The sequence below is a fragment of the Amblyomma mixtum genome, chromosome 2 (genome assembly GCF_055824585.1).
Source record: "Amblyomma mixtum isolate Tamu chromosome 2, ASM5582458v1, whole genome shotgun sequence".
Lineage (NCBI taxonomy): Eukaryota > Metazoa > Arthropoda > Arachnida > Ixodida > Ixodidae > Amblyomma > Amblyomma mixtum.
In genome coordinates, this window is record NC_143013.1 from 305,763,272 (window position 1) to 305,791,089 (window position 27,818).

Sequence of the window (27,818 nt, forward strand, 5' to 3'; positions counted from 1 at the left end):
TAAATAGAAAAATGTATGGTATCTATGTTATGCAGCTAAGAGGATTTGTACTATCCAGGTGAGCTCGGAAGAACGATAAGATGAGGAGCAGAAAGTAGCAGACGCAGAACAAGCCAGCCCTGACACAACACAGAGGCTTCCATCGGGAATCGGTGGGAATGCATTTCTTCAGCAAATGCACCCAACATTTTGTGATGCGTGCAAATTTATTTGTTACTACGACTTATGTTTGCCACCTTTGATATTTTGCATGAACTGGAAAGCATAATTGTTTGCAGTGACATCACCAGAGCATGATCAAAAAAGACACACTTCTGTAGTTGTGGCAAAAGATTTGTCTAACAAGACAGATGGCGCTTCAAATACAACAGTTTTGTTCTCCCACGGACAGTAGCCCCACAAATCAAACTCTTCATGCGTCACACCACAAGCAGGTCCGACATGACACGAGAAAGCTATAATTTTTTATGACAAATTTTTTCGCTACAAGGGTATCTGCCAAACGTCAGTCTCAAGACACAATAATCCCTGTCACTTCAATAATGAAAAAATTCCACTGAAATTTTCCTTTCCAAAGAGTAGGCAGTTTGGTGTTGCAACATCTTGCTCAGCAAATTGCACACTCGCAAGTAAATCAAGCAAAGCATAGTAAACCTAAAGAGATCTGTTCAACTACAATTAAGAAAACCTTTCTTCTCATATGTTGCTTCCTAACTAAACAATCATTATAAAGTTGAGAACTACATGAAGTAGGACACACACCAGAAAAAGAACACAATGTATGCCGAAATGTCATATGCAGCCCTCCTCTGTCTACATCGTTTAAGGCAGCTCTCAATTGTACCTAAGAATTAAATTGTGCGCTTACACCCTGGAAGAAGCCATTTGAGAAAGGCAAATCCAAAGGAAAAAAAGAGTGCATTCTTCAGTGTCCGAAAAATATGAAAAGAGCGAAGCAGAGCACTTCATGAAACATAAAACTCGACAGTCGCAACAATATCTCACCCCAACCTAGAATGGAATGAAATGCAGCATAATTCTAATAATGCAGTTTCCAACACGCACCTGGCTGAAATCAGCCAGACAACAACCAATATTTTTATGCACAACTCTAGAGCAATGGTCAACCGCGAGACAGTTAAATCCTAACAGCCCAGTGAGGATCCAATGGCACATACCAGTTATCGTCTGCAGTATCATACCTGAAATTAATAAATTTTTCTCAGCGCATCGCCGTGCCATTAAAACAAATAAATGTTGGATCACTGGGCATGCACTGCATAACATTAAACTAACTTTCTTTCGACTCAAATTTCTGCGATGGCAATGAAATCATCCCAGCATCAAGGCACAAACAATGCCCCTCTAAACAACAAGTAAAGACCGTATATTTACTAAAAGCGCTCCGCATCTCTAGCAAAAAAGTAGTAAACCTTCATTCCTGCTGCTACTAGCCCATCTCCTGGCCAAGCAAAGGCAACACTGAGGCAAGGGGAGTAGCAATAGTGCAGGCATCCTATTGCACGTTCTTGCCGCTAAAAAGCGAGCCTCCCACTTCTAAAAACAATACAGAAGGCGAAGGGTGTTCGCATGCAAAAAAACAAAGCACAGTTCCTAAGGGCACAAGTAAATGCACCGTGTAGGCCAGTTGTCAGCGCAGTGACTACAAGAAATAAGATTTCGCATTAACCCGAATTGAAGTCACACACATAGCCGCAACGTTCAGCCCCATTCACTGCAGGACCCAGGCGTGGCTCCCCTCTGGGCGGCCCCGTGTTGCTGCAGTCACGCCTTGAACACGTGCACCACACGCACCACGTACTGCCGACAGATGGGGCACTCGCTGAGCTGCTTGCCACAGGCTGTGCAGGTGCACATGTGGCCACAGTCCAGGATCACACAGTCCACACAGCCCTCCATGCAAATTTTGCACAGGTCCTCCTCGCCAAACGCATCATCTGGACCAGAGCACAGGAAGAAAAAGAGGAGACGGATAATTTCAGGATGGCAAGGCAGAGAGGACAGCAGACAGGTAGGCAACCAGCATGAAAAAAAAAAAAAAAAAAACACACATGGTTTGGTTTGGATTATTAGGGTTTAACGTCCCGAAGCAACTAAGGCTATGAGGGACGCCGTAGTGAAGGTCTCCGGAAATTTCAACCACCTGGGGTTCTTTAACGTGCACTGACATCGCACAGCACACGGGCCTCTAGAATTTCGCCTCCATCGAAATTCAGCCGCCGCGGCCGGGATCGAACCCGCGTCTTTCGGGTCAGCAGCCGAGCGCCATAACCACTGAGCCACCACGGCGGGGCGAAAAAAAAAACACATGAAAAATACAAAAGAAGGCACAGGTCCGTATACTCCTACCTTAATCCACATTTCTTGAGTGCCAGTTTTGTTTCTAATGCTATAGCATTTAGGCTGTCGTCATGCAGGTTTCTCCATAACGGAATTCCTTGACTGGTCAAGAGATGTTACATGACAATGTGATGTCATCACAATCTGCCCTGAAGGGTCATCATGATTGGTTCTGAGAGGTCACGTGACTTTGTGACATCATCACAACCTGCCCACCGAGGCAGGTGGCAACCTGGCCACTAGATTGTGAGCATCCTGCCCACCATGGCCGGTGGATCCCCGAAATTTGGAAGTTGGCCCACCCCGGAAAATGGATTAAGGTGGATTCAAGGGAATTATGGGTGGATTAGTGTGGATTAGTAGGTCTGATTAGTATAATTCCATATGATCTAATGGACAGTACTGGAACAATCTGCACGGTTATGACTCATGCATACCGTATGAGGGCAACGAAATTTGTTCCAACAGGAGTTTTAGCGAGAAATCGCACGAAGAACATCAGACACTCATTGTAGACGCCACAGCAGGCAGCCTAAAGACTATCACATTTTCTTTTTTAAGAATGCCCCCAAGTTCTTAGCTACTTTTTCCGTTTTTTCCCACAAACACAAAGCCTCTGCACAGACCCACTACAGCGGCTCAGGGGCTATGGCATTTCGTTCCTGAGCCCAATGTCATGGGCTTGAGACTGGCAGTGGTAGCAGTATTTCAATGGAGTAAAAATGTAAAAATGCCCGTGTGCCAAGAATTGAAGAGTATGTGAGGCGACCCCAGACCAATCTGGAGCCTTCTGCTACGGCGTGCCACACGACCTGCTGTGCATCTCTGATAACCTGGCCAGGGCTGTCCGATAGTATCAAAACCAGTGGGAGTGGTTTGGCACACCATGGCAACACCACATCCTTAGGGCAATTGGTAAGGCCCCTAGTTTCTTGCTATTCTGCGAAAAATCGCGGATTTAAATATTTTTCACAGGATTTAGTGGTGGCAGCCAAATTCTCATTTTTTAATACAACTGTTTCTATGGACATAATAATAGGTATGACAGAATGGCGGAAAAATTACTAATTTACCTTATTTCCATGAATAAAACAAGAGGGGTAGTTTGAGACCTCAGGAAATTTATTTTTGATATATTACGATTACAAGAAAATCCTAAACCGTTCATGCCAACCATAGCCGAAGGGCGATTCACTGCAGGTCAGGTTTCTACCAGAAAAAAGTTGCGAGCTTGCAAGCGTGCCTGAACTTGTACAAGAATTGCCAGTTCTAGCTACCGAGTGGCAACTGTACCTGAAAACTTCTTGAGAAACGAAATCCAGTGACTAACACCTCGCACCATTTCTTTTTAAGCAAGACGAACAAGGTGAACACTCTCTTCCATTGCAGTCGTTCTGGAGATCTTGTATTAAACAAGCCTCATTCTTTGAGCGAATGTAACAAGAAAAATTACCTGATGCTGAGTTTGTATACGAATCTAAGCACCCCCCTTTTTTGTGAGGAAGAGAGCGAAGCCACGCTACCAAGCACACTTGCTCACTCTGTCCTCGAGCCAGAGCCATCGGAGTCGCACGGAGTTCATGACGCGATCTCCGGCTTCGTATGTTGTTGCGGTCCAACATCACACGACAGATGCCAGCACAGAAAGCCAAAAACCGGCTGAAAGCGCCATACAGATGACCCCGATAAAGCAGCGCGTTCTCCCGTGGGCCTGGCATCAGCAGAGCATGGCAGTACTAGGTTTCGTGGGTGTGCTGTTGCTCTGATTAGTGTGTTGTTTGACCAGACTCATTGAGTTATCACCATGGAAAAATAAGGAGGGGGGGGGGGGGGGGGGGGGGGGGGGGGCAGGTAATACTTTTTTGAATCTAAACACCTCTCCGTCACTTTGGGCAACTCGAACTTGAAAAAAAAAAAAGGAGTGCTCAGAATCAAGTAAATATGGTAATAAATGCTACCTCTAAAAACTGCGAGTTCCTTTACAGTGACTCTAATTCAGCAAGACATTCCGAGTTCTGAGCAGTGTGTGGCATTTGTAAATATTATGCAGCTTGCCCAGAATCTAGAACTACTGCAACACTTAGTCAAAATGTCCCAGCTATGAGACCGCAGTATTAGTGGCCGCCGTGACTGCCAAGAGCCTTAAACAAGGGTACAGTTCAGACACCAGTGAACACTCAATGTAATCAGCATTTGCATCGGAATGGGCAAAACGTTGTCAGAACAATCCCTTACTGTACAAAAGCCAAAATGTGGTGTACCCACGCAGTTGCTATCGATGAGTTTCTTTGCATTGGGTCATCGCTTTCTTGTACAGCACTATTTCAACGGCAATGGGCAAGTACCATCAAACAACAGACTGCATCTTATTGGAGAAATTTTTTTGAACGCGTGTTACGAGAAGTTGGTATGCAGATGAGCAAGCCTGTCTGAAAACGCTGCCTCTCGGAAAATTTAGACGCGTGTTCTGCGTCCCAAGGAAGAGTACTCTGCCTCAGTGTTACGGTACAGTAAACAGGCTTTTTTTTTCTCGAAAAGAACTCACTAGCCTGAAGACGCAGGCTCAAGGTGACAGGTCACGGTAAACTATTACTGTTGCTACACCAACTCAGAAGGAGCTGCATTTCGCCACCAATCCAAGTTTACAAACAGCACCAATTCATACCAAGGAAGAATGTTTTCGTCACAGCAAAGTCATTTATATGAGCAGCGTAAACAAGATGAGCATATAACAAAAAAAGAGAAACTAATGACAAGCCCATGTCAAACTGACCACGATACCAAGGAATAAACCCAAATGAATGAACATACGTCAGCTGCAGTGCAAGCAGCAGCGAAATTTACTCCCGTTTGCAACTCCAGGAGAATGAAATATTCTTCCCATCCCTGACGAACAAACAAGCCTTGCGCATGACTCTTGTACTTCACTGTATAATTACAAATAAGCTCACGTCTTCGAAACAACAAGCACATCACAAAATGCACCTGAATTGGGTATACATAACAACATTCACAACTTTGGGATTTCTCAAATTTGCTTTTGCACAAACCTCGTGAAGAATGGGTGAGACGTGGGCTGCATTGACGCAAATGGACGGCTGCGACAGGCCACATTTTTTTTTTTTTGTCCTGACACCTTCTTTAATTTCATGATTATTAATTGCCTCGCACTGTAAGTTCTTGTATCTACACAAGAAATGCAGGTTCCATACCAGGGCATATTTTACACTCCTGTTCTTGAGTTTAACAACCACTGACGTGCATGAACACTGAATTGCCTGAGCTTGATACAAAAACAAGTCCAAGAACAAATCACTTCCCTCGCTCGCTGTAAAATGTCTATCACTGGAAACAGCAACGACAGCGCACTTAAATCAGCACAGTACGCTAGTTCGTCGGTCCCAAAGGCCACACTGTCGACAAGTCAAGCTAAATGAGAAAGAAAACACTGCAGAAGAGTGCATCCCTGCTTTCCCTTGACGCTGAAATAGGCCTATGCTGAATAGCCCGGCTCGCTGCGTGGTTTGTCGTCGGAACGACCAACCAGGTGGCATTTACATGTGCAATCATCAGTGACAAAATCCACACTGCCAGTAGACCATTGACGCATGCTACAAAATGCGATTAGGACAGAGGTCTACCAGCCGCTGCTGAAGCCATCGCAGTAGTTGGCGGGCGTCACGTTATATGACGCAAGGCTTGGTATCCTCGCTAGAGCTGGTCATGTAGAAGTCATAAAAAAAGATGCCGAAGCAAGAAAATTCTGCGAACGATTTCAATGTGTAAAGATTTCGGGAACTGCATTTCGAGATTTCCTGAGAAACGCAGCCACCCTTCCGCTCAGAAAAAAACGTTGGCAGTGTTTCCAAGGGATACTCTATCCACATTACCAAGTCTGCTATTTCCCTTTAGTGTTCCCTTAAAGAACCACAGAGGTTTGTCAGTGCTCCCAAAGATCAGGAGAAGTATGACAAAATATTATTGTGGGACCATCGCATACCAACATGCTGCCTACCAATCTGTGACCCAAAAGTGCATTTTGTTAATCACACAATCCCCAAGCACAAAACGCAGAAAGATGTGTAGCCTACTCAGCAATCCCTGTGCCTATCTATCATTTTATGCGAAGCATACTAAAATAGCCCAACCCAGCTCGTCCAGCGCGGCGGTGTCGTTACCATTGACCTTTCGTGACCTCCATGTCATACCACGTGATGCGTGACGTCACAGCAGATGAGAAACGGGGCCCCAGCTCGCGCCGTCGCGCGAGGCGTCGCGACCAATGTGTTTCCTGCTTCTGCCGCTAGGTGCGCTGTAGTGAACACGTGATGCTGGAGCGGCGGTATACAAGGGGGTGCGCCTGCCTCTGCTAGGCGTACACGGGATAGAGATGCCTCCTGGAGACAGGGCTGCTCGTTGGAATGAGAAGCAAAAGTTGCGGCGTGCTACAGAGACTGATGAAGAGCGTGAAGAACGTCTAGCCAAGCGGCGTGCTCGATATGCAACTCGGCGACAATATGCTTCGCATCTGACTAGGCTTAACCTAAGCTAAGCCTCAGCCATTTTTTTTTTTAATGCAAAAGTATTATATGGCGCATCGGCAATGAAACCCAACATCATTGACTGCAAAAGTGGTGACAAAAAATTCCTGATGGCGTCACCATGGTATCCGAGAAAAATTTTCTTCTAAAGGTGCGGGGAATTGAACCCACGACTTTCAGTCTGCGAGGGAAGCATGCAACCCACACACCACAAAATTGCGTTGCTTCTTGGCAAACGAAGTGAACTTATAATATGCATTGCCTTACAACTGTGTGCTAATGAGTAAGGGTCATTCGAAAGGCACAGAAAAAAATTCTAACTAAATTAAAAAATGACAAGGACACAAAAATTACATTCAAAACAATGTTTTTGAGTTCAGAGCATATAAGCATGTAAGCCCCCCTGTAATTTTATTACAACTCTTCAAGAACTTGACAGTCCTATGTTCCAACTTGTTCAATTAGACCAAGCAGAAACAATCAATTATCATTTTTAAAACGTCACTTATCAAAACAGTACACAATGAGATTCAAAGCACTGTTCCGGCAAAAGCCAGATTAGGATGCGGTGCACCATGTTTTGTACACAAAGCCCTCTACGCCATCTAAGCAAGACAGCTGCTGTCCAATAGTTGAGCATGACATACTGCATTGATCTTTAACACTCCTACTGGTACCTAGACTATGGAGCACACCACTGTGAAGAACCACCAACTAGAGTTTAAATATGTGACTTGTTTAATGTGCACAGTGATCTTAGTACACGAGCATCTTTACATTTTGCCGCTACCGGAATCAAGCAGCTCAATGACTGGACACCATATCCACAAAGCCACAATGGCCAAACTGAAAAGCTATGCTAACAGCAGGTTTCAAGACATATATCAATACTCTGTTATTTGAATCTGCAAAGCCAGACAGGCCACGTATCTATCTTTTCAGCCTCAGGGAACCCTAACTGCTCTCAAAAGGTCCTGGTCTGCCCAACATGCCTGCAAAAGGAGCACACAGTCACACAGCCCCTAAAAAGAAACGGTCAATTCAGTGTTAAAGGGACTCTGAAAGGGGCTCTAATAAAGTTGTGGTATCCCTGAGATGTCAATGTACGCCGCATCACGAATACAGTCCAGTGAGAATTTTTTTTTAATGCGCCTTGCAGAAGCTGTTATCTGTAGCCAAAATTTGAGTTTCCGCATCTTCACGCCTTTCCCTCTTCTCTCGTCATTTTTTGCATGCTGGAAGGTCGGCACTCCTCCGGCGGCCCCATCTCCGGGGGCGGAGCTTCCTGCCCCCTCCAGAGCTACGTGGCTTATTGGCCGCGGCCATAGTAGCTGCCTGACGTCTGAAAGAATCTAACCAATAGCCACCTCTCAACTTGTATACGCAGGTGCGGGCAACGGAGGAGTGTGCGAGCACGAAAAAGTCGCCGAGGAGGACTCGCCAACTTTCGCGCTTGATTGTGCGTCCTCTGCTGTGTGTAGAAGTGTATTACCGTACTTGCCCAATTCCAACGTGAACCTTTTTTCGGGGAAAATACGTCTCAAAATCGCATGCGCGTTGGATTCGAGTACAAACTGAAACTGCCCCATAGCTGCCCATCGTCATCGCCATTATACGATGTGGGAGCTCACTAACTGCTGGCAAACATGGGAGCACGTTTGCTCGTCGTTTTCTGCGTCGCAGGAGCCGTTTTCAACCGGTGTGGTGCTTGTCATTTCTGTCGGTGAGCATGGCACAAAAGAAATTCACGGGACGAACCGCCTCGCCTCGGTTTTGCTGCATTTACAACGTGAGTAGCAAGCTATAGCATCGTCCGTAGCGCGACAGTGGTGTTCTCCAGCAGGCTCTCCATGCGATATCGTTTTTGAGAATGGATGCAGCGGCCACGAAGAGACGTCGTGTCCACCACAAGAAAAGCTTGAAGCGCAAAGTTATTCTGCACGCAGAACAGAACGGCAATAGGCATGCTGCCCATCATTTTGGTGTGCCAGAGACTTGTGTTCGCAACTAGCGAAGACTGAAAAAGTCAATCTTTGAGTGCGAAATGTCAAGCAAAGGCCGCCACGGTCCGCAAGCGGGGAGGTTTCCCGACCTTGAAGATGAGCTGGTCGACTTGACGCGGCAGCTTCGTGTGGACCACATGCCTGTCACCACCGAGGTGCTTTCAAGAAATGCGGAATTTCTAATGCCATAGACGGCACTCAAGACGAGATGTTGTGGTCGGAGAGTGAGAAGAAGCTGTATGAGAGTGACAGTGAATGAAGTTCAGGTGAATAAAAAGCCTGTTCTCACCTCAAAATATAGAAACGGTTGCAAATTATTTTCATTCATGGATATCACATGCACGTTAGAAGCGGGGCTTGAAATGTTTTTTTTTTTTTTGATGCCGTAAATTGGGTGCACGTTGGAGTCTGGGGCGCGTTGGAATTGGGTAAATATGGTATTATTTACCTCAGGTTTTCATGACAACACAATGCAGTGATTTAATGGCTTATGGCTCCAGTGCCGCGTTTCTGGCACAACGTTGTCAACGCCAACGCGTGCATTGCAGATCTGTCACTACTGCCACGTAGTTTAAAGCACGACTGTGGTGTGCTTTACAGGGACGCCGTACAGGAGGCCTCCTGATTACTTTTCACCAGCTCGGTTTCTTTAACATGCACTGAAAACGCACAGCATACCACTGCAATGCAGCTGCCACAGCTGGGACTGGATTCCAAAACCCTGACACCGACATGGATTTCACACCCTTACACCGACATCCGGAAGTCACAGCAAAGGAGAGTTGCAAAAGGAAAATAGAAAAGGCAATGAGAACCAGTGCAGGGAGTTTTGGCGTACCTCGGTGCTTGCGTTTCTGATGCCAGAGCCAGCTTAGCTTTTCGTGCAGCTCAGCCTTCTCGCAGCAACCGCGGTAATCGACAAAGTTGCGGGTTAGCATGAGCTTCATCTGCAAAACAGATAGCTGGCCCAGCTCCTCCACACTTTCAAACTGCTCGAGCGCCATTTCGAATGGCACAGTTGCTGGCGGTGCGTCCGTGTAGTCGCCACCTGTGCCATTGCTGCTGCTGCTGCTGCTTGTGGGTTCGGTTTCTGGCGGTGCTGGCACATGCTGCATAGAAAATGCACACTTAGGCAACTCTCTCTCTCACCTTCAGCTTTCCAGGGGTTCTCAGGTCAGGTCCCACAGTGCCCTTGCTGGGTTCCCCCAAGTACCTAAATCTGTGCAAGTCTCAATCCCCCTCTTTCCTTCACCAACTTCGCATAACCAGCATAACAGCGTCCACACCAAGCATGCACATGCCTTTTCGTTGTTGCGCCTCTGTAGGTGGATTGATTGGATTGGCAACACCTGATACACCGGCAAAAAACGCAGGTGGCCAATGCGGCTCTTATTTCTTACTAAATCTAGCGCAACTGGAAACTTTTGCAGCAAGTTGAGGCATTTTGGCACAGCATGGCGCAGAAATACGCAATCGTATCTAAATGACGCATCTGGTGCAGCTGTTCAACCCCAGTAAGTCATGACTTGGAGTTAACCTAGACTAGCTGAATAATTACCGAATTTTTTTCTCATGCTGTTTCGGTTTCATCAGCCAAACAATGGTTATGACGTAACATACTTTTTGAGGTCAGGTGAGCCATGCCAGAAACTGCGATATAACTGCTGCTTGTTCATTTTTTGTGATTCCTACTCTTGGACAGGATTGCATCTGAGCTGATGCAAACAGAAAACAAGAATGCAGCAATCATAATGCAGTTTTTGTATGGTTCACATGACCTCAAATTGTCTGTACCGTCACAGCTGTCGTTCAGCCATTGAAACTGGACCTAAAACAACATGAGAGAAAAAAATTCAATTCTAAATTTTTTACTGCTTTTTGGTGCAATCCATGTTTCTGTTCATGTTTTTTAATGTGCTGCACATCATTAAAAAGGAAAAACACAAAACCAAAATTTGGTATCTCTACCCCGTTAAAGGCCCATTCACACTTGCCCAAAAAACCGGCGAGCGAAGCGGATTCGCTCGCCGCAAAAACAGGGGCCTGTTCTCACTTGTTCACGCGCGGGCGAGGCAAATCCGCCGCGCCGCTGCTTTTTCTCGCTTTTCCGTACCACGTCGCTGCTAGCGGCATACACAGATATAGTAAGAAAAGAGCATAAATTTACGCTGTCTACGCACCATAAGCGTATGCATGCTTACGTACGTTAAACGCAGGCACATTCTCACTTTTAGTTCAGCGTATGCTAGCACAGATGCAAAAATAAACTCAGCGTGTAGTGGCGCCATCTACTTGTCAGTACGGGAAACATTACTGCCAACAAACCGACTGTGCTGTTAAGCCTAGAAGCGACGGAATCGTCACTCTGAATAAAAAAAAAAAAAGCAAATTTATCACTTTTACACTTTCTTGGAGGCGAGGTGGGAGGAAGTGAAAGACCTGTGCCGCATTTCTGGCCAGTGAACGATATGAAAAAGGCAGCAACAACGAGAATTCAATCCGAATCGGGGGGTCCAGCTTCGAAGGGCGCCGCCATGTTTGTCGCCGCGCGGCGGAAATGGGTCCAGCCCGATCGCCCTCGCCGCGCTGCTTTCCGCGTCGCTCGGCATCAAAAGCGGCCGAATCTGGTTCGCTCGCCGGATTTTTGGGCAAGTGTGAACGGGCCTCAAGTGTTCACACAACCCTATTGATGTTGAAAGAATGGTTCACCCCAGAGGGTGTCTCTGCTGGAGAGAAGAGTGCATCCGCAGCAGGGAAGGGATCCTCGGTAGCAGGAAATGGGCCACCCCACTGTGGTGGGGGTGGCGGAACATAGGCCGGTGGTGGCCTCTGGGGTTGCTCTGGCCAGTCTCGACATTCCCGTTGCTCCTGCCGCTCAGCATGCCCTGGCCGCTCTGCCCAGACTAGGTCATCTGGCCATTCTGGTCGCCCTGCCCTCGTAGTCCCAGGCTCCTGCACAAAGTACCAGAAAAGCTCAGCTTGGGGTACTTTGAGCCCCATCAAAATGCTCTGACAGAAAGGACTGTAGGGCAGGAAAAAGAATGCCCTGTTTGTGCATATTCACGGATCTCACCAGACCCACAGCATAATTTAAAAAATAATGGCCAGGGCTCTCTGACAACACCAGGGATTTAGGCATTGTAGGGCTATGTTGCTTGACATGTATGCTAAAAGCCACGTAAGGCAGCAAAACCATATAGAATAAGGAGAGAAAATAATGTATTTGCTTGCATAGACGTTTATTTATTTATTTATTCATTTATTTATTTGCCCTCAGTGCCAGAGGCATTACAGAGAGGAGTGGTTAAAATATACAACAAAGAACAAGAAACGCAGCTAAATGCTACAAAAAAAAAAGAAAGATGCTCCTAATTATACAATGTTAGCCAAGCGTTACCTAAACATACAATACAACAAAGCGTTATAAAACAATGTTCTCCTAATCATACAGTATTAGCTAAACACTTTCGAAACAATTCATTATTAGTAATGGACACAATTTCAGCAGGAAAGTGGTTCCATTCACGAGAAGTAAGTGGAATGTATGACTGAAAAAAGCTTTAGTGTTACAACGACCCAGAGCAACTTTGTGAATGTGATCAATGCGATGGGAGCGAAAGACCAGTTCTAGAATTAGTTCACTATGCAGTATGGAATGATGGAAAAGCTAATGAAATAATGCCAAGCGAGAAATTTTACAATGCGGTGCTAAAGAAAGCTCAAGGCTATTTTCATGTTTGATATACTGGCTGTTCGGTTGTAATTACAAAGGATGAAGCGAGTGGAATTATTTTGAACAAGCTCAATAGAATGGGTTAGGGTGACTTGAGCAGGATCCCATACTGATGACGCATATTCAAGTTTCGGGCGTATTAGCGTTCTTAACCCCTTAAGGGCTTATGACGAGCTCAGCTCGTCACAAGCGACCAGCACTTTTTTGCTTATGACGAGCCCAGCTCGTCATAGCTTTTCCGCAATGTTTCAAGGGGCTTTTGGCGAGCCCAGCTCTTAAACGGTACTTTACCACATAAAACATAGATGGCAGCACGGGTCCCATCATTGGCGTTTTTCTTGAATGCGTTTTTGAACATTAGATAATTCCTGCATCCCGTTTCCCGCGTTTTTTAAGAAACATTGCATCATCCGTGCGTGGATCTGGTGCGGGAGATTATTCTGCTTCGGATGATAGCGGAAGTGATGACGATGCCGTTTTTTGTTCTTCTTCAAGTGAAGAGGATAGTGATGACATTTTTACTGACAGCGAGTCAGAAGCGGAAGACAGCAGCGATGACACGATGGCGAGCTCCTGTGAATGGTGCCGGATAGACCTGGACAATATCCCAGCTCGACCTCCGCGGTTTCCCTTCAAGGGTTCTCCAGGACTAAAGCTCACAGTAAGTTCTCCTCCTCAACCGCTGGAGCTCTTTGAGGCTTACTTCGACGATGAGCTGCTTGAAGTTATAGTTGCCGAGACAAACCGGTACGCCTCTCAGCTGTTGAATTCTAGTAAGCTGGGCAAGCACTCTCGCTTCCGAAAATGGTATCCGCTTACGCGAGAGGAATTGCGTGTTTCCCTTAGCCTACTATTACTGCAAGGCATTGTACGGAAACCAGATGAAAGGATGTACTGGTCAAGAAACCGTCTGATTGAGACACCCGTCTTCAGCGAGGTGATGCCTAGAAACAGGTTTCAACCCTCAACCTCAGGCCGAGCATCTCATCTTGAGTACCGGCTACAACTTGTTGAGGAGACCCTCAGCAAGTACGCGAATGACAACGGTACCAAGAAGAAAGGGCGGCCAGGACGTCCCCTGGATATGAAGCGGTTCGGTAAGCGCCACTTTCCGTCGCACATCCCACCAACAGAGAAGAAGAAAGAACTGACATGCTGCTGTGTAGTGTGCTACTTGAAGCGAGACTGCAATGGGAAAAACATCCACAAGGAAACAAGGGTCTGGTGCAGGTGGTGCGAGAAGGCCCTCTGCGCAGTGCCATGCTTCGAACGCTACCACACGGACAGTAGTCTCATCTAGTTTGAATGCATTTAGAAGCAGTGGTGCATCTTTTGCATGCCAATTCTAAGCCGCTTGCACTATCTGGACTTTCAAGAATTTATTTTGTTGTTTCTGAATGCTCCTCAAGGTGTTAGGTATGGAGTATTGCACAAGGGTCCAGGTAATGACTAATAAAATATAATTTATCCGCCATAAATTGTTTCTGTGATTTTTTTTGCGTTTCAAACACGTTACTAAAGCATTTTACGTAATAAAAAAATTTGGCAATTTGGGAACATAATTTTTTTATTTATTTGGCCCTTAAGCGGTTAAAAAGCAGCAATTTAAGGGAAGATGGAGAGCTGGAAAAATTACGACGAAGGTAACCTAGCATGCAATTAGCATTACTGATGATATAATTAATGTGACTAGCCCAGGATAAGTTACTCGTAATATATACTCCGAGGTACTTGTAAGCGTGAACGGATTAAAAAGCAGTGTTATTTAGGTGGTAAGTCATGAGGCCAGAATCTGTATGAGATACGTGCATGAATTTGCGTTTTTTTTAGTATTGAGTTCCATGAGCCAAGAATTACACCAATTCACTATAGCAGTTACGTCATTTTGCAGAATCGTAGTACCATTAGCGTCACTTAGTTCACAGAAGATAACACACTCATCAGCAAAACAATGAATATTAGAAGACACAGTAGAGGCAAGGTCATTTGTGTAGATAAGGAAAAAAAGTAGCCCTAGAACCGATCCTTGTGGCACACCAGAATGCACATGCGTTAGCGGGGAGTTATGGCCGTTAGTTGCAACAAATTATAAGCGATTAGTAAGGAAACATTAAATCCATTTTAGAAGACTGTAGCCAATATTTAACTGTTTTAATTTGTAAAGAAAGCACTCATGTGAAACTTTGTTGAATACATAAGAGAAATCTAAAAAACGCAGTCTGCACGAAATGAACGGTCTAAAATGTCATGGAGCTTGTGCATGAAGGATGTAAGCTGCGTTACACATGAATATGATTTTCGGAAACCATGTTGAGATGCGGTGAAAAATGAATTTGATTCAAGAAAGTTAATGAGAAAAGATTACATGTTCTAGTAGTTTGCAGCAAGTGCTGGTGACAGAAATGGGTCGGTCGTTCGCTGGATTAGTCTTATCACCGGATTTATGTAATGGAACCACATTCCCTATTTTCCAAGCAGCAGGAAGTGAGGATGTATCTAGTGACTGCTGAAAATTTTTTTTAAGATTACTGAACTATAAGCACATGTATTTTTTAGAAACTTGGCTGTTATTCCATCGTAACCGGGTTTCTAAAAAATACATGTGCTTATAGTTCAGTAATCTTAAAAAAAAATTTTCAGCAGTCACTAGATACATCCTCACTTCCTGCTGCTTGGAAAATAGGGAATGTGGCTTGGCTGTTATTCCATCGTAACCGGGGGAGGAACGCGGGCGTTTGCATGTGGACGGACGCACTCCACATCGGCTCCGTGTCTTTTCGAAGATTCCGACCGAATTTTCACGTGGGCCACCGAAACTTTTCGGCTACATCGACGGATAACGTCACCTGGACCACGGCGACACCACTCTTGAGCCGGTAGGCCCATTTTTTGGACTTTTATCGGACTTTTGAGTGGCCACCTGCGGCCGGGAGCGCTGAGCCTAGCGTAGGCCTAGCGCGCTCCCGGGGCGGCCCCGTGCGGTGCTTGCGTGTCTAGACATCGGCCAGCATGGAACCCCGGGACGCTGACGACCCTATCATGAATGAACCTACCCGGACCTCGGCCCAAGGTTCGGCGAATATTGAAGGTACGGACGAATCTCCTGCCGCGTCGCCGGTCAATGCGAGCCCCGGACTCGGGGACGCAGTGACCGAGGCCATGGAGACCTCGCCACCGCAGCGGGACGACGGGGCCGACATCGACCCACTGCAAGACGAAGACATGGATCGTTGGGAGCTTGTTTCTTACAAACGGCGCCTAAAAAGGAAAGGCTCGAAGAAAGGCTCGAAGGGGCCAGGCGATCCCCGGGAAGAAGCAAACAAGATAGCGCCGACAGCCGCAGCTGGCGGAGCAGAGACGCAAGCGAGTGGCGTGCCGCGCTTTACATTAAAACCACATCTGGCGGGAGCGCAGCGGCAGATAAGGCCACGTCCGCCGCCGCTACCGAAGGATGATATCAAGATCATTTATCGCCCCAAGGGAGGCCTAAAAATCAGCGAAATCCGTGTCGACCAGGCAACGCAAGCCCTCGTCGCGGCCAGCGGAGGAAAGATCAAGGAAGAAGACTTCATCATGAGACTCCGGCCCGGATCGAACATCATGATTGCGAGCACGCCCGACCTGGACATCGGCGACGTGCTCAGGAAGATCGAAAAGCTCACGATCAATGACCAGACCTATGCGACCAACACCTATCCAGCCCTACCGGACGACCTGAAGCGTGCGGTAATCCACGGCGTCATGCCGGGGCAATCACCGGCCCTACTGAAATCGAGGCTGCGGCTTCGATCCCAAGGAGTGAAGATCCTGGAAGCGAGAATGCTGGGCAAGTCGGAAACGGCGCTCATCACGTTCGACGGCCCGTATATCCCGCACTGGGTCATCTACTGCTCCGGAGAATTCAAGACCTACCCATATCGTCCTACGAGGCAGATCTGCTACGTGTGCGGTGAGCAAGGCCATCGTTCGGACGTCTGTCCAACGCCGAACACCAAGCTCTGCAGGACGTGCGGCACACACGACCCACCAGAAGGCCACCCGTGCAAGGCCAAATGCATGGTGTGCGAAGGCGACCACGTCACCAAGGAGTGCCGTCGACGCCTCAAAACTACTGACGAGCTCCGGGGCAGCACGACCGGCGGCCGGCAGTCCCGGAAACAACAATGGCAGCAGCAGCAGCAGCAACAGCCGCAGCAGCAGCAGCAGCAGCAGCAGCACCAGCAGCAGCAGCAGCAACAACTGCCGCAGCAGCAACAACCGCAGCAGCAGCAGCAGCGGAACCCGCACCTGAGTCGAGAGCGCCGACCCAGGTGGCTTAGCTCGGAGCGGGACCATGGCCGCTCCTCGAGCCGAGGCCGTAGCACCGTGGGAGATCGCAGCCAGAGCCGATCCAGAGATGACTCTTTCCCGCCGCTCAACCGGTCAACGGCCAAGCCGAAGCAGCAGCAGCAGCAGCCGCCGCAGAAACAACAGAAGAAGGGCGGCGTCAAGGTGAGCTGGGGAGCGGGCTCTCCAAACCCACTGATTCCGCACTCGGATCAAGATAATATTACGCGTAACTCGAAAGAAATTAAAGAACTAAGACAGGAGAATGCACATCTCCGAAAAAAAATCGATGACCTCATTAAAGAGATGCAGGCTCAGAGAGCAGGGCACGTACCGCGGCCCCCGACCCCGGCGGCCGAAGTGCAACGATCTCCAACCCCATTAGCAGTGAACCCCGAAGAATTAAGAGCTTTCATGCAGCGCATGGATGATTTCATGATTCGCACCGAAGGACAGTTCCGGCAAACGCATGCAAGATTAGATGCCATGCAGGTCCAACTCAACCTGTCAGAACAGAACGTCACATTACTACAGCAAAAAGTTGCGATGCAGGACCAAAGTTTCCGCAACCACGTCAAAAGTCAAAATACGCAACGAATAACAAACGAGGCCCGGGACAGGCTCATACACGAGCGCCGTTTCGGAACTGAAGGCTCCAATCAGAACAATGCCGAAAACCATGGCTAAACAAACTCCACTAGAAATCTGGCAATGGAACTGCAGGGGGTACCGCCAAAAGCAGGGACTCCTAATGCAGTTTTTACATACGCAAGGCTCCACACCCGATATAATAGCTTTACAGGAAACTAACACGACACCGTCACTCAGGGGATATACGTGCTACGATAGCGGACGCACGGCAACCTTGGTCAGCAAAAAGTTGGTAGCCATAGCCCATGACCCAATTCCCAACACCAAAATTGAACACTTAGTGACGGAAATTATTCCCAAAAAGAAGCGTAAGGAAAAGAGTGTCTTTATCGTAAACCTCTATAGCCCGCCTCGCCAGCGGGACGCGAATTTTGATACACTCTTTCTAGGGGCCAGCAAACTTGCGAAAAGCAACTCGTTGCTCATTGTAGGCGACTTCAACGCTCGCGGACAGCAATGGGGATACCCCACTAATAATCACAAAGGTATACAGGTCGAGGACGCGGCGGAAGCGATCCAATGTACCCTCTTAACAGACGAACTTCAACCCACGCGCCTTGGCACTTCGATCTGCCCGGATACGTGTCCGGACTTAACGTTTGTCAGGGGAGTGAAGCACGCAACGTGGGAGAATCTGCTGGAGAATCTAGGCAGTGACCACTATATCCTGAAGACCACGATAGCAGCCACCAACATCAAGCGCAAGCTCGGCACGGCCAAGATCACCAACTGGCCGGCTTTCCGCAAGGCTTGCGCGGACCTGGAAGGGGGGATTACTTCCATAGATGATTGGTGCCAACAACTTAAAGACATCCAGAAGCGGTACACTCAGGAAGTGGATCGCACCGAGCAAACACCAGAGGTGGACCCTCGGCTCATCAGGCTATGGGAGGCACGTCGAGGACTCACCAAGCGCTGGAAGAAGCAGCGCTTTAACAGGAAGCTCAAGCTCAAGATCGCAGAAGTCACTAAGATAGCGGAGGAGTACGCGACCCAACTGGCCAGGCAGAGCTGGCAGCAGTTCAGTAGCTCGCTGGACGGCACCCTCAGCACGGCGAAAACGTGGCGTATACTCAAGACCCTCCTCGACCCTACCCAAACCAGGGCCGAAAGCGGGAAAGCTATCCGCAGACTCGTCCACACCTTCGAGGGTACGGAAGAGGAACTGCTAGATAAGGCCAAAGAGAAATGTTACGGCACGACCTTGCCTGCGGCATACGCGAAACCATACCTGGGGAAACCGAACACCCACTTAGACAGGCCGATCACCAGGGAAGAAGTGTTCGCTGCCATAAAGGCATGCACGCGCAACACTGCGGCGGGAGCAGACAAGATCCAGAACGCACTCATACGCAACCTCTGCGACGAGGCGGTCGACCAACTGACCACCTTCCTCAACGGGCACTGGGCCGCAGGAACGGTTCCTGAAGAGTGGAAGCATGCAGAGGTCGTAATGATCCCCAAACCGGGTAAGAAACTCCAGATTGAAAATCTCCGACCTATCTCACTCACCTCCTGCCTAGGCAAGCTCTACGAGCGAGTCGTTACTCGGAGGCTCCAAAGCTACATGGAAGACGAAGACCTGTACCCCCACAGTATGTTCGGCTTCCGAGCCCACCTCTCCACCCAGGACATCCTCTTACAACTCAAAGAGGAAGTCCTCACCAACGTCCCGAGCGTAGGCGAGAACGTGGTTATGGCCCTCGACATCAAAGGAGCCTTTGACAACGTTAGCCACACGGCTGTAATGGAAGGACTTGACAACCTCCACTGCGGCGAGAAGATTCACAGCTACGTGAAGGCCTTTCTCTCCAACCGCACTGCAACGGTTGGGCTCGGAGACCTTCGCAGCGCTAAATTTTCGACCCCCAACAAAGGCACACCTCAAGGGTCCGTCATCTCGCCACTACTTTTCAACGTGGCCATGATCGGCCTCGCGAGACAACTCGAGAAGATCGAAGGCATACAGCACGCAATATACGCTGACGACGTCACGATCTGGGTTACCACTGGGTCGCTCGGCCAGAAAGAAGAACGACTGCAAGCAGCGGCTACCTGCGTGGAAGAATATGTCAGTGCACGAGGCCTCGCCTGCTCCACCGAAAAATCAGAACTCCTGCGAGTCCACAAAGGGAAACACAAGGAAGGGTCCCTCAATGTCTCCCTCGAGGGACAGCTAATTCCCGAACGAGACAGAATACGAGTCTTGGGAATGTGGCTGCAGAGCAACCAGCGATGCGGCCATACGCTCGGCCTTCTCAAGCAATCGACCACTCAGGTCGCCAGAATGATCACGCGCGTGTCGCAGAAGCGGAGCGGCATGCGAGAGGGGGATACCCTGCGCCTGGTTCAGAGCCTGGTGGTCAGTCGCGTGGGTTACGCCCTCCCGTACTTCAACCTCAACAAAGGAGAAGTGGATAGTGCAGATACCATACTCCGCAAAGCTTACAAGACAGCCCTGCATCTACCAATGAACACCTCCAACGAAAAACTACTGGCTCTTGGAATTCACAACACCTTCGAAGAGATCAAAGAAGCCCAACTGGTCACACAGTTAGCTAGGCTCCAGCAGACTCCTACGGGGCGCTCGCTCCTTAGGCGACTGGGGCTAGGCCGAACGGCGGAATTCGAGAATCGTACTGCGAGCATACCGGACGCAATTCGCCAGACGCTAAAGGTTCGCTCCCTTCCCCGGAACATGGACCCCAACTTGCATGCGGCCCGTAGGGCAGCCCGGGCGAGGTATGTACAACAAAATCTAGCTACAAAATCCACCACGGTATACACGGACGCAGCTCCGTATACAGGAAGCTCACATAACAGCACAGTGGCGGTAGTTATTGATTCGAACTTAAAGGAATTAGCTAGCGCCTCAGTGAGGGATTGCACGGTAACCGAAGGGGAGGAGCTGGCCGTAGCTCTAGCGGCGGTAGCCGGTTATCGGAGCAACATGTCCCTTACCATCCTTACAGATTCGAGAGAAGCGTGCCGTAACTACATGAACGGCCGCATAGGTCGCGCCGCGCTCCGGCTCCTCCAGAGCGCGACCCCACCAAAAGTCACACATAGCATTTACTGGGTGCCAGGACACACCGACATAGCGGGGAACGAACGCGCCGACGAGGTAGCTCGAGGGTATACGAGCCGAGCTTCCTCCCAATCGGACGATCTACCCGACCGAGTCAGCCCTACGTACTCAGACATTCTCAACTACCATAAGGGGGTACGGATCCGCTATCCGCCGCCTCATCCTGATCTAAATCAACTAGAGGCAGTGTATTGGCGAAGATTGCAGACAGGAACATTCCCAAACCTGCATATCCTTAGCAAGATTTACCCGACGCAATATCGGGACACTTGCCCGTGGTGTGGCAGCAAACCATCGTTGTACCACATCACGTGGGAATGCAGTAAAAACGACAACTTTCGCAAAGACCCGAGTGCAGAACAGTGGGAGAGCCGGCTCTCCAGCGGCGATCTGGGTTGCCAACAAGGTCTGATCCAGCACGCCCAGCGAGCAGCGAAGCTCAGCGGAGCCCTGGAATAGGGGCACCGACCCTGTGAGAAGAAGGAAGATGGACCTCTTCTTTCTCGTCTGCTACTAGCACCTTTCTAGAGAAATAAAAGTCTTTCCTACCTACCATCGTAACCGGGAGAAGAGTGATTTGGCAGGTTATCAATTAACTTAACAATGCCTTGCACATCTACAATAATCCTGGGCATCTGAATGAAGTTATAATGATGTGTAGGAGGTGAAGGAACGTTCGTGACAGGAGAGAAGTTTTTCATGAAGGAATTGTTAAGGGCTGTAGCACACTGACTCGCGTGAATGGGGTTAAGTGATGAATCTTCCAAGCGAAGTACAGTCGGAGGTTGAAGGGTTAATTGTGCGCCTAAATTTCCTAGGATTTGTCTTTAGCATGGATGGAAGAGTGTTAGAAAGAAAAATTAACTTGGCTTCCTTCAATGCAGTGACGTAAGCTTCAGAGGCTATTTTGTGTGTGGACCAATGGGTATCAGTAGGTGAAAGTATAGTGGCGCGATAAAGACGTTTCTTTTTGTTAGATAGGCGTTTGATGTGTGTATTATACCATGGCGCATTAGCACTGGTGGTAATGCTGAAGCAAGGAATGTGTTTTTCGATGAGATCATGAACTTTTGATGCAAAAATTTCCCAGTTAGCTTCCACAGAGCGATCATCAAAACCGGTAAAAAAAAAGTCAATAAAGGCTGAAAGCTCGTTATTTATGGCGTCAAAGTTAGCCCGCTTATAATCTCGCAATGTCTTTACTTCTCTGGATGTCTTTGATACGTGGGCATTAATAAAAGATGAAAGCATACAATGATCGCTTATGCCTAGAAGATATGAGACTGAAGATGCATAGTCATCCTAAGGATGGCTGCTAAGGATTAGGACGAGAGTGTTCAAAGAGTTAGATGTTATTCTAGTGGGCTGCAGTATTAACTGAGAGAGCGAGAATGTAGAACACAGGTCCAAAAATTCATTACCCTCGGAAGTAAAGGATGCCAGGTGAGGTGGTTGCGAGTTAGCTGCTTTTTCAAAACTACGGTTTCCAAAGTTGGGGGTCGACCAATACATGAATCACGGCTGAGACGAAGTGTGAACCTAGCTACAAACATAAATAAAAAAGATAGAGAGAACGATGCCTATGATGCTACTGCAGAAAGCTTTGCCAACCGCCCCCCTCCAAACCTTCAAAAAATATAGCAGCTGCAACTACCGTTACTTCACAAGGTTTCACGTACCCATTCTTCTTAAAAAGGTCACACAAAAAATTCTTGCATAGGCCTATACAAAGATAAGCACCACATAATCACAGAACCCCGCTGCACTATCACAGAATAAACTATGGCCTTGCGGTAAAAAGAAACTTACTGCAGTCACTCAGCTGCGCAGCAAGTACTTTTCTAAAACATTGGTAACTGTTCTCAGCAGCACTTAAGAGAGCCGTCATTTTATGTGAAGAGGCACAGAAAAATTGTGCAGCAGCACAGTCAGTTCAATGTTGCCAAAAAGTGCACCAGATACTGAGAAAGGCTACAAGAGTGCATTTTCGAGTGCATTAATAACGCCAAGTTTTCTGTGCACCTGTGGAGGATCACTGCCGTTAACGTACAACATTGATGACACTGCAGATGTCAAAGACTTTGGCCAAACTTCAATCGAACCAAATAATGCTTGTCCCACATGTTCTACTACAAATTCCTTGGTATGAAGTGTCGAAATCACACATCCGGTGACATATTTCTCAAGCCACCTCAGCTCAGACATGTCATGCACTGTGCCGGTCAGGTCACTTTAATTGAATATTCAGAGCTCCGAGCTTCCGCTGCTTGACCTGTATGACATGCCAACTTTTCCTCTTTCTTTCCGGTTCCCTAACTTAGGGAGTCAATCTATAAAACGCACAGACAAATATCTAAGTAAATATACACTAACCAGCCCAAAGACTGCTACACAATGGAGAAGGAACACCTAAACCAAATTCAGCCAATAACTGCGCTATATGTCAGTTGCTTTTCTTGTTTGGAACAATGAGGATGATATGATGCATTAGGCAGAGACCTGAAGAGGGCTTCAGGGGGCTTCAGGAAAACCTGAAGCCACTTTTGAGCTTGGAGATCTATCACATATAATGGACAGACTGCCCTGCAATGGGCACCTTATCCAATTCTCTTAGTCCTGTACAGCACAAGTGCTCATTGTCATATGTGGGTCCGTGATACATACTTCTGGTCACATTGGATGACTTGGATTAGCACCAATCAAAACACAAGTGCAATAACGTCCCTCAACAGACATGCTACCATCTATTTTATTCAAAGGCCCCCAGTGCAGCCAGGCTGGTTACATCCATAACTTTGGTGGCACATAGAGAGCGCTTGCTCCTGTTGTGTATAACACACCCCCTTTTTATCCTTTTTTTGTTCCAAGTCCATTCTGTTTGCAGGACGAACTTGTCTTCCAGATCGGGTATGGGCTGGGACTGGTAGACAGCTGCTGGTGCTGCAGGGTACAGGTGCTGGCTGAGAAGTCTCATTCGCATTAGGCAAATGGCAGAGGTCTTCTGCATTCCTTTGTGCTCCAGTCAATGGCTGCGGGTCTACAGGGCACAGGTGTGCCACACTTAGGTGGTAGTGGTTCCTGCAATATCGACCTCCGTCACGAATCTCAACGATGAACTAACATGGCTCTTGACTGAGCACCACGACAGTCTCCAATTTCAGTTCATCGTTCAGTCTGAACCAGACCCATTGTCCAGGTTCAAGTCGTTTCAAGGGTGATGTGTGTTGGTCCCAGTGCCTGTACCGTCCGACTTGATGGGGCCTGAAGTCCTCAGTGACAGATTTCGACTTCGTAGTTTGGAATTAGGAAGGGTGAGTGCACTGAGAGCAATGTGCAAACTCGTTGGCCCATCAACATTTCTGCTGAAGATGACAATGCGGACGATGATGTTGCTTCGTAGTTGAGAAGAGCAATGTCTAGGTCCTCTCCCGACTCTTATGCCTTGCAGAGTGTGTTATTTGTTATTCTAATTGCTCTCTCCGCTTGTTCGTTCGATCTAGGGTAGTGCGGTGACGATGTGTGATACAGAATGGACCATGAGGCATTGAAGTCAACAAACTCTTTGTTGTTGAACAAGGGACCGTTGTTTGTCATGACTTCCAGCAGAATACCAAAACAGACACACATCTTCTTGAGGCCGCAGAAAGTAGCACGACTTGTACTTGAAGACAGTCATCCAACTTCCACATACTTTGAGCAGTAGTCGACTACGAGTAAGTGTGGTGTCCAACCTTGGCTGCTGACTCGAAAGATGCAGGTTCGATCCCGGCCGCGGCAGTCGAATTTTGATGGAGGCGAAATTCTAGAGGCCCGTGTACTGTGCAATGTCGGTGCACATTAAAGAACCCTAGGTGGTCGAAATTTCCGGAGCATTTCATTAAGGCATCCCTCATAGCCCGAGTCGCTTCGAGACGTTTAAACCCCATAAACCATGAACCAAATCAAAGCAGATACGAATAATAAAAATTACCCCATATTCTCAATGAATCCAGAAATAAAAACAGACAGTTTAAATAAAAGAGACATGTTTCCACAGAACACACCAACGAGAGAAAAAGATGGATTGCACATAAATTCTTTTCGGCTTTCAACAAGGCGTCCCATGCTCGCTGAAGACACCTACAGCAGTACTGCTATGGGAAAAGCACAAGATGATTTTCGCAGAGTAGAAGCTTTTGCTGACCTCATCATCACAGCTCTAACTACAGAGCAACTAGCCTGTATTTGTTTCAGTTTCAGCATGGCCTACGAGTTCAGCCCAGCCCACAGAGCAAAGTTTCCAGAACAATGAATTCGGTGGTACAGATTTTGATGCCAGTGATTTTCATGCAGGCGAAAAGAAGCAATGTCATGTCATTATGCACGAATAGTATGTTGGGCACTCACTGTACCATCATAATTCACGGCAAACCACTGCAAAATTCCGCATGTTAACTACCCTGATTTTGGAAACTGACGGTTTCCCCGACAATTCCAGGTTTTCCAGGCCACTGATGCAGTGTTAGCTGTAATCTGTCATAATGCTGATTACGCGTTCACCCCACGTATGCACTATTCATAGCGTTAACCACTGACAAAGAAGTGACTAATGGTGCTCATAAAGGCAACGATGCTGAGAGTGTGTGCGTGTGTGTGCCTCAGGTCGTAGAGTACCTCTCTGTGCTGCACAACTTTTCGTGGAGACCACCCCGTTACAATATTTTCTTTTAATTGTTCACATATGATCAACCATGCCACCTCTTTGTCAGACCTGTTTTTGACCATGGCATTTTGTTACCACAACGTGAAAATCCTACAGCAATAAACTTCTAAGGTTATTTCTCAATAGGCTAAGAAAGAGCGACTGCCAGCTGCCAACTTGCCCATTAATTGTCCTGTGATTACAACTGCACAGCTGAGAATTTCATGACACCTAACACACGTTGTCTACTTAAAAATAAAACACACAAGAGGAAATTCATGAGTATTGAAGTCTGTAGACAACACAATAAAAATGAGCATTCAGTCATGAAAAGCACTTTTCATAACTGCAACACAAAACGTTAGAGCATAAATTACATGCACCACAGAAATAACAGACACTGATGCAATGACACAGTATAATTTCAGCACTACACCGAATGTGTCATTACTTTTGTTACTTTGAAAACTGACAGCAAGGCTTAAATTTTAAGCTGTGCAGCTAAATAACGGTGCCGAGGAACCGCTAGGGTACATAGCAGAACAGCGACAGCGAGAGGGCTGCGCTGAGCTCAAGGCTAGCGTTGGCAAGAACGGCTTGTATGCTGCAGCCGCCACAGCAAAAGCGAAATTTAAATGTCCCTGCGCTGCTGCGGCCGGGTAAGTCATGGTACGCTGCGTTGGGGACAGCGTAGACTTCACAGTACACGGACAGGACACGATAGTTCACAGGGCGCGACAGCGGACCTACACATACGCACAGTAGTCCACATTTGTCCAGAACGTTCGAGCGGCATGGTCCGAGGTGTGTTAGTGAAATTAATTGTCGCTAGCTGCACGGCTGGAAAAATTTTTGAAGACATAAAAGGTAAACCGCAATCCATACAACGGAAAATGTGTAGTTTTGAGCCCGAAGCCGCTCAATACCTTCTGCATGCTTCGTAGTACGCGGTTCGCGCGCTCTAGAGTGAACTCTGTGCAGCACCGTTATCTTACCGGGCCGGCAGCAGTTCCAAGCAGCAGCAGGTCGACGAGCTCAGCCTTCTCGCGGGCGCCCAGCGGTGGCGCCAGGCCCCTGGCTTGCAGTAGGGCGCGCAGATCTCTCGCTCGCAGGGCGAGGAGCGCGGGCCTGCCGCCGGCCAGCGCCCGGCAGCGCGGGCAGCGGCGGCCGCGCACGCATGACGCGCAGAAGTCCGTGCCACACTGGTCACACGCGTGCCGCCTCTTCAGCAGCCCGAATTTCGCCAGGCAGCTGTCGCAGCTCCCCAAGCGAGAGTGGCTGCTGCCGAAGAGGCCGCCGTCACTGTGCAGGTTCATCAGGTCGCGGAACTCCCTCATGAAGGCTGGCGCCCCCATGCCTATCCGGTGCGACGCGAAAGGCACGGCCCCCTGCACTCAGTACGACCACACGTAAGAAGAAGGTCTACAGATAGAGTAAAACTCGCCGTCGGGCCTCGAAAGATAGCCCGACCGACATTTTTTGACGGCAAACAATGCCTGCACTTATTTCGAAACTACCACGTCAAGTTCAGTAGCGGCGGTTCCGACAACACATAACATACCTTGATTTGAACTCGCTTCCCAGGTGGTCTACGTTTTCTTTACTAGGTCATGCTGCTAAAAGCGTAAGCCTCTTGTTTACGCACAAGCTTAGGAACAACAGCTGACGGCCAGTACCCGCAACAACGCCATCATCATTGCGCGCTGGATGCGGCTGACTGCGCGATGGCTGAGCGTGGCTAATGATTTACTAAACTCTCTCGAATAAAGACACCAGCAGTTGTAAGCTTCGCCTTTATATTAGTGTCGTTATTTAATAAAATATTACTTTTTTCATAATAAAGTGAGCAATCAGCCAAAACAGCATTGTCTTCTAAACACTTTACAGAAACTTTCGTTTTCGGCTTCTTTTCACTAATCTCCACCAGGTGGCTGGATGTGGCATTCCCGCTTTGCGACAGTTTGCTTTCCGACGCGAGCGCGAGCGACGCTACTGTTGCAGTATATTTTAGGCACTATAGTACAGCGCTAACGATGTTAAGCTGTAGCCATGGAGGAAGGAAAAAAAAGAGGAGAGGCCGTCACGTGACATTTTGTGAAGCCGGAAACAAGCTCGGCGCCATCTTACTCCGGCGGGCTTCTGTTTACATTTGGCCGCCGCGCCGATTGCGCGCGCGTTTCAAAGCCAACGAAGGAGCGTGCTACCGCATGGGCGCAGCCCCCGCGCGAGTGGCGCTCGGCTGCTTGCCGGTTTAGGGTGCCCTATGCTGGTGTTCGTCAGCAGAAAAGTTAATAAAGCGGAAATACCCGTGTCAGACAGGCGGCTACTTCCAGTTACTGCTTCGTACTGCGTCGTATTCGTGCCGTCTCCAACTGCCCGGCCCTGGTCACAAACGCCATAAGACCCTCCTCCCCCCCTGGCAACGCCTGTCCCC

At 48.1% G+C, this 27,818-nt stretch overlaps 2 protein-coding genes across 2 annotated transcripts; one reads left to right on the forward strand and one right to left on the reverse strand.

Annotated features, from left to right (window-relative positions):
- Window positions 1–187: 187 nt before the first annotated feature.
- On the reverse strand, window positions 188–27,101 carry LOC149364802 (E3 ubiquitin-protein ligase RNF34-like). Its single transcript, XM_089574731.1, has 5 exons — window positions 26,946–27,101; window positions 26,380–26,772; window positions 11,615–11,857; window positions 9,744–10,014; window positions 188–1,958 (listed from the first exon to the last, which is right to left on the reverse strand). The coding sequence occupies exons 2-5, from the start codon at window positions 26,737–26,739 to the stop codon at window positions 1,786–1,788; spliced, it is 1,047 nt and encodes a 348-aa protein (XP_089430857.1). The 5' UTR covers window positions 26,740–26,772; window positions 26,946–27,101; the 3' UTR covers window positions 188–1,785.
- On the forward strand, window positions 15,372–17,651 carry LOC149364803 (uncharacterized). Its single transcript, XM_089574729.1, has one exon. The coding sequence runs from the start codon at window positions 15,648–15,650 to the stop codon at window positions 17,649–17,651; it is 2,004 nt and encodes a 667-aa protein (XP_089430855.1). The 5' UTR covers window positions 15,372–15,647.
- Window positions 27,102–27,818: the final 717 nt, after the last annotated feature.